The following is an 11,511-nucleotide window of genomic DNA, read 5'->3' as shown; positions in this document are numbered from 1 at the left end:
TATATATATATATATATATATATATATATATATTATATTTGTTTTTACGTGTATTTAACATTTTTGTTTTTGAATTATTAATTATTATTTTTTATATAATTTTAATGTAAAATTGTGTAAAATGCAGGCTAATTAAAAAATTTATATATGCAAAAGGTTTTAAACTCTGTAAAAATGTCGAGAACGAATAAAGAAAGTGTTAGATTCTCGCTTTAATAAGTGCAGCACAGATTTATTGATGTGAACTGGGAAGCTGACTCAACTCTACCATATCCTTGTGCAGACTTGTGTTGTAACATTGGGGAAGTTATTATTGTATGCCAAATTACTGTCACAAATTTGGCATGTTACTTAATTATTAGTTTAATCCAAAGTAAAATACCGGCAGACTATCCAGGTCTGGAAAGCAAATGTGCTGAAGGGTTTGTGGGATTACTTCATACAGATGAACAAACGGAGCGGATTTGACTTGGAGTCAGATTGATGATCGTTAAGATGCAGTAATATTATTATCATTTTGTAAATTGTATTAGTGCTGTTAGGCTTCTAAAATGTGTAGTAGTTAAGTGGTCGAGGAAAATATCAACCGGTTTCCTCGGCAGGAATCAACTCCAGCTTTGGAGTCGATTCCAACGTTTTGAATCGATCCTCGATTCCCAGCGCCTCAGAATCGAGGAATCGATTCTTTTTGGAATCAATTCCCAGCCTTACCGTTGGGCGCTCAGAGCTCCTTGGTTGGACGTTCCAATTTCTCCCATTCATTTTTACTAGAAATGGTCCGTCTCTGTTAAATAGTCTCTGTTTACACTTGAAATTGCCACAAGGAATCAACTCGCCTAGTAATGTCTCTTTCTCGGAAGACTCACGCTGATTGAAGTTTGGACGTGGTCGCTATAAATGTAGAAACTGCATCGATCGATCAAGTCAATCCATCCCTTTAGTGAGATGCAATTTATAAGCGGTCTATTTTATGAACTTTTGAATGACTATGTAAACACTTCTACTTCTAATAGAAAAGTTGCAACTGAAAAGTTTCAAGGATTAAGTGGCTGAATAAAAGGCTTTATTAAAAAAAAAATAATAATAAAAAATAAAAAAAATTTCCACTTGTTAACTGCATTAGTTAACCTGAACTAACATCGAACAATACATTAAAATCATTTATTGATATTGGTTAATTTCAACATGTACTACTAATTATTTTTTTAAATCAAAAGTTGTAAATATTAACATTAGTTAATGTACTATGAACTAATGCATAAACTAACAAGAAACAATTTGGTAGTTTTGAAAACTAGCATTAACAAATATTAATGAATGATGTAAAATATATACTGTATATTGTCCATTGTTAGGTCATAATACCTAATGCTTTTACTAATGTTAACAAATGAAACCTTGTTTAAAAGTGTTACAGAATAAAAAAATGGTTTTCAATTGTTTTATGTGGTTGTAACAGAAAATTCCTGTGTGTCAGGCTGAACTCTTTGAATGCCTTCAGGTGATGGTGGTTGTGCTACTGGTTTGTGTGGAGGGGAGTGGGTGGTTGTTGGGGCTGTGTCTGGAAGAGCCTGAACACGTGGAAGATTTCAGTAAGGTGGGACTGAGGCGGTGCTTCATATGCATATATAAAACAGGTGCAACAGGTGACAGTGTTGATACAGCAGAAGAGTGTAGAATAGCACTGTGAGAGGACACAAGTAGGACCACACTTTGCTGGAAATACTTTGGATATCCAGAGAAATAATCCTTGATGATAAGGCAACAAAAGAAGTAACACATCATTAGAAAGCAAAATCTCTAAAATTGACTTTTTAATCCCAAGTGGAGCACCATTTGGATCATTAAGCGATGACAACCTATGAATCTCAAGGTCAGTCTCCGACAAGATGTGGGCCCCAGTTTCCTAGCTTGGGTCAGGAACCTCCGGAATTGAGTCTGTTTAGTGACAGCTACTATCCCCCTCCATCACTGCCAAGTCCACAGCGAACAAACCCTTCCTCGTACGACCTTGGAGACTATGCTGCCTCATCTCCTAACCCCTACCTGTGGTTCAACAGCCCAGGGATGAACAGCACTCCCTATCTGGGTGGGACACCTGGCCCTGCGGGACCCTCTTTCGTTCCACAGCACTATGGTATGCAAAGGCCTTATCTGGGACCTGGTGGACCAGGCGGTCCTGGAGGTGATCTGGCCTGGTTCTCCATGCCCTCTCAGGAGGATCTTATGAAGCTGGTCAGGCCACCTTATTCATACTCAGCGCTGATTGCTATGGCCATACATGGTGCACCTGATCGTCGCCTGACTCTAAGTCAGATTTATCAATATGTGGCAGACAACTTCCCCTTTTATAACAAGAGCAAGGCTGGATGGCAGAACTCTATTCGTCACAACCTCTCACTGAACGACTGTTTCAAAAAGGTCCCACGAGATGAGGATGACCCTGGTAAGTGTGTGTGGCTCAATAATAATAATAATAATAATAATAATAATAATAATAATAATAATATATTCAAAATGATTAGTCATTTTAAATAATCTTTTCATCATGTAATCCTTTAATAATTTATCTCTTATTTTCAAGGTAAAGGTAATTACTGGACCTTAGATCCAAACTGTGAAAAAATGTTTGACAATGGCAACTTCAGACGCAAGAGGAAGAGAAAGTCTGAAAGTCTCCCAGAAAAGGGCAGTTCTGGAGGGAATCTGGGCTCTGAGTCAGGAGACAGTAATGGCAGAGGCAGCCCAAAAAATATAGCCTCTGACATATCCACTTCCCCTGAAAAGGGTCCTTCACCCGTGTCTACGGGTCCATCCCCATGTTTGAGCAACTTCCTGACTGAGATGTCTGGTGTGGCCGCTGGTTCCCTAGACGTTGACGAAGATCCCCTGAGTCGTCCCTTTACTCTCAGTCTGCCAGTGGACAGAGCACAGAGAGCTTCACAACCAACAGGCTTTAGCACCTACTCCCCCAGCGCCACAGTGTCCGAGTGGGCATCACCATTGCCCCCACCCACTCCCATCTCCCCATCACCCTCCCACTCCACTTTAGGTTTCAGCGGCCCTGCTATTAGTCAGTTTAATGGGCATTTCTACCCTAGTTTGAGCTCGACTGGTATTCTTTACCCCCGGGAGGGCACAGAGGTGTAGGAGAGGAGGCAGGTGACAGCAAGAATAGACAAGCTAATGATCAGTTCACACAACAGACTCTTGGGGCAAGGAAAGAAACTGTTATTTTCATGAGACTATATACTGTTGTTGGCCTGCTTTAACTGAACTCCGCTGAGATGAGTCCTGTGGGCATGAGATACGAATGAATTCCCACAGGAATGGCCTAGTCAGCATGAGATATGACAGGCTGACACCAGCAAAGTAGCTCTGATCTAGGGTAGGCTGCTGACATCAAGCCATTTTACTCAGCTATCTTATTCTTACTTAACTCATATTACTGACACTGAATTCAAGTACCTGCAATGAAACCGAACAGATAAATTACGTCTAATGCGGGCCACGGAGGAAATACATGCAGTGAAGCAGATTTTCTTTTGCTGCATGCTGGCATTGTAATATGATACTGTCAGACTTTGTGTTTTAACTTGAGAGCATTTCTGTATTTTGTGTAAAGTTGGGTTTGTGTGAATGTTTGTGTGTATTTTACTATGAGGTCTTTAATGGGATGTATGTATTTTTTTTTTTTTTTTAAATAAAATATTTAAAACAGCATTAGCCTGAATGTTATTATTGAATAATAATACTTTTTTGAATTATACACCCTTTGATTTTTTATGAAATGCACACCCTGACTCAGATTTAGAGTGTCCACAAAAAAAAAAAAAAAAAAAGAAAAAGAACAAAAAAGATGACCTTGAAGGAAAAATAACTTGTTTCACCAGGTCAGTCTAACTGTAGTCACTCCCTTTTTTCTCTTAAGTGTCTCGTTTGGGATTATGTAGGCTACTGCTGATCCCACAGTTTTTGGAAGGGCTTCAACTAAAGATTTGTCAGCATTTGTATTGTGATGATGACATGGGTTATAATATGTTGAAAGAAAGCACACTATTGAGATGTTGATATTTGTTTAGTTAATGAGAAATCTGTTACAGCCACACAGTAACTGATAGTTAACAGATTCCTTCACTTTCTGCTATTGTTCATCCACCATTCAGTGTAGACATTGACAAGGCAAAGGATAGTGTTATTGTTTTTTTTTTTTTTTTTTTTTTTTTTTGTGCATATCTGTGGATGCTCAAAATGCATTAATAATCCAACAATTACTAAATACATAAACAAGGAAAAATTATTATGTGATTTATGTATGTCTACAGATTTATTTGGACTTTTTTATATTAAATAATTTGCCTGTTTTTATAATTTGTATTGGTTTAATCCTATTTAAGGATATTGTTTATTCCAAATAGTGGCAATTTCTGGAGCAGAGGAGGTGTGTGCATGTGGGTTTGTGTGTGTGTGTGTGTGTGTGTGTGTGTGTGGGTGTGTGTGTGTGTTTGTACTGTCAAGATGTCCATAAACATTCTAAGTGCCAACATGATGGAGAGTTTTGTTTGGCAACCTTCACCAAGTTGTTGAGGTCACCAACAGACAAGTTGTATCAGTAAATCAGTTGTCTTGACAGAAGTGAATTTATCTGGGTGTCTTTATCTGCCTTAAGAGGACCTATTAGGAGGTAGAAATTTACCAAGTAGCCTTCAGCTCAGATCATATAATAACAAATGTTTTGCATAACAGCTCACAGTGCACCTCAGGATATCACTGAATTACTTTTTTTTTTTTTAATTATTCAAATCTGCTTTCTCCATATTCCATTTTACTTACTTTTTAATGCTTGCAAGAAGAAGTTTAAATAAATAGAGACTGAGCCCTGAAGCAAATGCATGCCGAAAGGATGCTCCTTTTTAGATGGGGAAATTGACATTTTTGTTGAGAAATCTGTGGATTTATTATTAAGGCCATTCTTCATTCACGGTTACATGCAGAACACATGCCATTATTTAGCGCATCAGAGAATCATTTTCAATAATATAATTTGATTTTTCTGTGTGAGGAGTTATTATAATGCCTTTTGACCTGTTAAAAATCTCTGAGGGAGAGAAAGACATATGTTATTCGAATACAGCTAAGGACATAGGAATATTAAAGTTAATATAAGAGAACAGACAGCTACTCTTCAAATATGACATATATTTTTGGTTATTTGCTTTGATTAATTTTTATGCAGCAGTGCATATATCCTATCCCATGGCATATTCTTTAGCCTATATTTCCATGCCAGCCGAGCACCAGACTACAGGCAGCTGTGGCAGGTGAAGGTCGGGAAGAAGAACTTGTTCTACTTTGTACCTTCTGCTTCGATGTGCCAAAAGAAACAGAACAAACAAATATGCTGACAAAAACTGACAATAAAGCAAATTTAAGGAAAGTTGGCTTTAAATGGCAATTAAAGTTTAATTTCCCACACCTGTGCCTTTTAAAATTGCAGTTACTGTCTGTGTATAAATAGTCAATGAGTTTGTTAGCTCTCACGTGGATGCACTGAGCAGGCTAGATACTGAGCCATGGGGAGCAGAAAAGAACTGTCAAAAGACCTGCGTAACAAGGTAATGGAACTTTATAAAGATGGAAAAGGATATAAAAAGATATCCAAAGCCTTGAAAATGCCAGTCAGTACTGTTCAATCACTTATTAAGAAGTGGAAAATTCGGGGATCTCTTGATACAAGCCAAGGTCAGGTAGACCAAGAAAGATTTCAGCCACAACTGCCAGAAGAATTGTTCGGGCTTCAAAGAAAAACCCACAAGTAACCTCAGGAGAAATACAGGCTGCTCCGGAAAAAGACGGTGTGGTTGTTTCAAGGAGCACAATACGACAATACTTGAACAAAAATGAGCTGCATGGTCAAGTTGCCAGAAAGAAGCCTTTACTGTGCCAATGCCACAAAATAGCCTGGTTACAATATGCCCGACAACACCTTGACACGCCTCACAGCTTCTGGCACACTGTAATTTGGAGTGACAAGACCAAAATAGAGCTTTATGGTCACAACCATAAGTGCTATGTTTGGAGAGGGGTCAACAAGGCCTATAGTGAAAAGAATACCATCCCCACTGTGAAGCTTGGTGGTGGCTCACTGATGTTTTGGGGGTGTGTGAGCTCTAAAGGCATGGGGAATCTTGTGAATATTGATGGCAAGATGAATGCAGCATGTTATCAGAAAATACTGGCAGACAATTTGCATTCTTCTGCACGAAAGCTGTGCATGGGACGCTCTTGGACTTTCCAGCACGACAATGACCCTAAGCACAAGGCCAAGTTGACCCTCCAGTGGTTACAGCAGAAAAAGGTGAAGGTTCTGCAGTGGCCATCACAGTCTCCTGACCTTAATATCATCAAGCCACTCTGGGGAGATCTCAAACATGCGGTTCATGCAAGACGACCAAAGACTTTGCATGACCTGGAGGCATTTTGCCAAGATGAATGGGCAGCTATACCACCTGCAAGAATTTGGGGCCTCATAGACAACTATTACAAAAGACTGCACGCTGTCATTGATGCTAAAGCGGAAATACACAGTATTAAGAACTAAGGGTATGCAGACTTTTGCAGAGGTCATTTCATTTTTTTCTTTGTTGCCATGTTTTGTTTTATGATTGTGCCATTCTGTTATAACCTACAGTTGAATATGAATCCCATAAGAAATAAAAGAAATGTGTTTTGCCTGCTCACTCATGTTTTCTTTAAAAATAGTACATATATTACCAATTCTCCAAGGTTATGCAAACTTTTGAGCACAACTGTATGTAGACTTTTATGAGGGAGGAGGATTTCAGTAGTAAGTAATCACTGATTACGATTGTGTTTGACTAATTTACAGCACATTGTTATTTTGCTTGACAAAATGAGATCCATGCTTGCTCAACATCCACTCACCAAACACACACTTTCCTGTAGCCTCTGGGTGGAATTATTGCTCAACAGTATAATGCTGAAATAAAATCTATATATCTTCTGTTACACCTGCTGCCTGTTGTATGGCACACACCTGTCTTTCAAACAGAACTACAATGAAGGATGCTGCTTCTCTGGGTTCTGTGTATTCCAAGAATAGTTTTTTTTTATAATATACTGCTCCAAGCCTCCAACCAATAACAGTTAATATTGGAGCCATTATTGGCATCTACTAACACCAAAAAGGCTTAGTTATGACTTTGTCTTATTATTTACCTTGGTTAGATTTTGTAAAGGGTTATAAATAGTTTTAGACTGATTACAATTTCAAACATGCTTATTTATTCTTTAAGCCATTACTGAAAAGCTGATGAATTCTTAGAACCACCAAAAGTAGTGTAGTTAGGGGTAAAATTCCTAATATTTCCTATCAGTGTTTGGGCTGTCAATGATAAGATTAAGTTGGGGTGCATTCTAGCTGGTTCTGTGTAGTGTTGATATAGTAAACTCTAAACAGACATGAACAAGCCCATCAGGACGATGACGTGGTCTGGGGGAGGGGGCCAATGCTGAAACTGAACTGCCAAATGTGATGACACACCTGATAAGCTTTAAGGCTGTTGATTTTTCTATTTTTATCTGTGTCCATACACTGTGTTTTAAATGGGGAACATAGGGCTCTGAATGGGACCAACTACCGAGTAGCACCGAAACCAAAACAGCAACCACGCGCTGCACTGTTATTAGCTAAACAGTATTGCCTGATTAGTGATGTTTAGTAAACTCAGCGCGAAGATGTCAGGCAGAGAGATGAAGCTCTGATTCAGTCTATCAGGCAGAAGAAAGACCATCCAGTTCCAATTGATTGTTGTGTGTAAATACACTCACACACTTCAGACACATGTTAAGGAGACCCAGGAGAGTGGCTGTCCTTGAAGTTCTGAAGCACATATGCACAGCTAACCTTCTCCAACAAAGTCACTTAGATGTTCTTTTGACCTGTCTGATTTTGAATGACACTGATTCACTCACACACTCATTCCTTTCCTTGCACACTTACACACACGCATGCATGTAAGCACGCACACACTATTGCAATATTAATACAATTCTGGATGGACTGTTTTAATACTGTTTTGATTTATCATGACATTATTAAAATAAAACATTTTGTACAATTACATAAATACAATTGTCATAAATTATATATTACATTGAACGATTCTGAATTATGTAGAGATAACAATTTTTAACTCAACATTCAACTCAAAATCAACTCAAAATTCAGTTAAATTAAATTCAAATATAACCCTTGCTTGAGTTCCACTCGTTTGATTCAAATCAAGTCATTCCATTAATTTAATCAGTAAATAATTCTAAGAAGACTAGAAATCCAATTAATATATTTTAACATAAAAAATCCAACTTAATCAGGAAAACACTGTAAAACAAATGTCTGAAATCCTGTTTCCTACATGCCCAGAAAAGGTACCAGTTCTGTCTTCTGGATCCTTAAATGAAAAAAAAAAAAAAAAAGAAAAAGAAAAAAAGGATGAAAACACAAGTCTGAGAAAACAAGAGAAAGAAAACATCATCCATGGCCTGAATCCAAACATACTGTATATTCTTCTAGGAAGAAAAAATAAAATTAAATGAATTCAAGAAATATTCCTTTTCTGTGGTCCAAAATCAAATTTCCTTCCTATGCAAGCATTCAGTGTTTTGGATATTTTGTTCCAAATGCAAACTAACCTCCGTAACTCTGAGAACAACAGTGGTCTAAATGAACTGACATGTACCAGGGCTTTTATAGAATATTTAGTGAAAATAGTGTTAAGAGACAACAAACACTTTACTGTAATGGTCTCTTCTGTGTTATTTCCCCCTAAAATATTTGACATGTCAACATGACAAAAACAAAAATTTCACATGTGTTACAAGCCATTTGGCTCCAACTGTGCTGGCTGCTGGTTTCATACATCGTGGCTGTTTATTAGTTTCAACAGCTAACACAGGAGATGTTTCATAACCAAATACAGTGTCCCACAGCACTACTGTCAATACATCCTGAAGAATTCGGCTTATGCTTAATGTTAGGTTTATTTTCAAACCTGTGTTTGATCTGATAACTGCAATCACTGTGGGTAATCTTGTTTGAAATGACCTAGACAGCAAGCCAATGTGATATAGGGTGCGTTCCATTCTGAAGCGAGTATCCCTATGCCCTATTCTCTTCGAAGACTTTACCATCCATCCACTGTGAGAGCTTTGAAAGACTAAAAGGTGTGGGGCTCAAAAATAAGCAGGGGCGTAGCAATAATTTTAAAAGTGGGGGACACATGCTCGTACAGACCCAACACTTACAGTGCAGTATTAATATATTACAGTATATATTAATATATAAGTATGATATAAGTATTATATTAATATATATGTATTATATACATTTAATTTAGTATTTTAAAGATTCAAGTATTGCTAATTAAGTGCAGAATTTTGCTAATTTAGCTGCAAAAATAAAGGGCATCTTGTGGAACACTTTGACAATAAAAGACCGAGCACAAACTGTTCCTGAATAAATTATTTAATCATTTACAATAATGAAAATTGTGCATGTGCACAATTTACGATTTAAATGTATCGAGTGTTTTGACTATGTTCAACAAAATTTTTTCAGATCCATTTAATGATTCAGTGACCATTTCTGGTGATGCCAGAAGGTGGTGACAAATGAGTGTCTTCTGGGAAATTAGTTAGTCACTGAATCAACGATCAAATTAAAATTTTAATCCTTTAACATTTGTATGTCTACAGACCTATAAAGAGACTTTAGAAGTTTTAAGCATTATAAGAACAAAGCAAATCTATAATTTCCCTACAGTTTGTGAGCTGCTGAGCATGACTTTTATCAAAAGACAACAATAACAGTCTTATCATAAGAGTTTCAATAATGTCCGTATGTTTTTATGAATAAAAAAGTGTGTCTACAAATCTTTTGACTTCAGTAAAATTCCTGTGTTCTAAGAACACAGCTGATCTATCTTTTTTCCTATAGTTTGTCGACTGCACACCAACATAGAGGTTAAAATCAGATGATATCAAAAAAGCTTTACATTTTTAACACAGATCTAGTAATCTGCTCAAATTGGCAAAAACAACCGATCAAACTATTACCTCACAAACATAATATAAAAAGCATAACTTAATGAAGACTCAGGCGCTGATATAAATTCCACTTATATTGTGTGCTTAAAAGAAGGATTGTTCTTTGTTTTTTTTCTGCAGTGCATTTCATGTAATGCTGCCAAACAAGAATGATATGCTGATAAACAACTCTAGTTTGTATGTTCCTCATCGCTAGATAATTAATTTAGATCAACATCAATGCCGATAAAAAACATGGATAAATGAGCATTGTTGAAAGCAACTTTGTAGAAATGAATGGAGCCGCATTCATTAGACTGTCTGACTGACGGCCTATTACATAAGGGTTGTTTTGGCTCATGAAACTCACCTATGATTGGCTGGATGGTCACTCAATCAGGCCAAAGTAACAAAACGCAAAAAATACTGTATACAAATCCACCATTTGGACTTGATATGGGTTTAGCTTGAAAAAGTGCGGGGGACCAAATCACCTTTTTAAAGAGTGCGGGGGACGTGTCCCCCACGTCCCCCACAGCTGCTATGCCCTTGAAAATAAGGGTCATTCGGAACTCACTTTTTAATAATTTTTATTAGAAATTCTGTTTGAAGCAATCTAACAGCATGAATATCATGACTGTTCTCCCTTCAAATTGCCCTACAGAGGGTGATTTATGCCATTTGGCACGCAGCCATAGCATGTCTACTGCTCCCTCTTGTGGTTGAAAGAGTGCAGTGTCTGTGTAATTCAGTAATTAGGCTACTCAGAAAACGGCGCTTCGATACAATAATCAGGGCTGTAGCAAGGTATTCTGGGCCTCCTTATTGTATATTGGTCAGGGCCCCTTTCCTATTAAAAAAATACAGTATACAATTTGTTGTGGGGCCACCCTGGACCTGTGGGCCCCTAGAATCATTACCGCCTTTCACCCTACTAGCTACGGCCCTGACAATAATGTTTACCAAATTTGCTCCATATGTAACAGACTCGTTTTATATAGGATCATTGACATTTTTTTTTTTTTTTTTAATTCTTTTATTCAACGTCATAAAGAAAAACTGTATGAGATGCCTCTAAATTAAGCTTTGATGTTGAACTTGTAATGATTATTTATCAAATGGTTACTAGTGGACAAGTGCAAGTTTAATGAATTAAATAGACAGTAAGCCTAACTCATATATCTGCAATATATCACAGCAGCACATAAACAAAGCATGTAGCTCGTCAACAAAGCATGTCAACTAAATTTGCATTAGCAATAGGATACTGCAGGATATCTGGGATGAAACGCCTCGTTTCCTTGGGGGGAAGTCAGTTGGCAATCAGTTAATAAAAACCAAACACATAAAAATTAATCACATTACAGCTTCATGTAGAGAGCACAAGATGAGTAATTTTGTTGT

At 37.3% G+C, this 11,511-nt stretch overlaps 1 protein-coding gene across 1 annotated transcript; it reads left to right on the top strand.

The window, feature by feature from the left end:
* Positions 1-48: 48 nt before the first annotated feature.
* On the top strand, positions 49-3,699 carry LOC127418230 (forkhead box protein I1-like). Its single transcript, XM_051658698.1, has 2 exons — positions 49-2,446; positions 2,585-3,699. The coding sequence occupies exons 1-2, from the start codon at positions 1,852-1,854 to the stop codon at positions 3,148-3,150; spliced, it is 1,161 nt and encodes a 386-aa protein (XP_051514658.1). The 5' UTR covers positions 49-1,851; the 3' UTR covers positions 3,151-3,699.
* The last annotated feature ends 7,812 nt before the right edge of the window (positions 3,700-11,511 follow it).

The sequence above is a fragment of the Myxocyprinus asiaticus genome, chromosome 27 (genome assembly GCF_019703515.2).
Source record: "Myxocyprinus asiaticus isolate MX2 ecotype Aquarium Trade chromosome 27, UBuf_Myxa_2, whole genome shotgun sequence".
Classification (NCBI taxonomy): Eukaryota; Metazoa; Chordata; class Actinopteri; order Cypriniformes; family Catostomidae; genus Myxocyprinus; species Myxocyprinus asiaticus.
Note: the sequence above shows the minus strand (reverse complement) of the source record. Positions and strands in the feature narration are given on the sequence as shown.

Coding starts and splice junctions, on each gene's coding strand:
- LOC127418230 (XM_051658698.1), top strand. CDS start 1,852: ATGACAACCTATGAATCTCAAGGTCAGTCTCCGACAAGATGTGGGCCC. Junction 2,447..2,584: donor ACGAGATGAGGATGACCCTG/GTAAGTGTGTGT, acceptor CTTATTTTCAAG/GTAAAGGTAATTACTGGACC.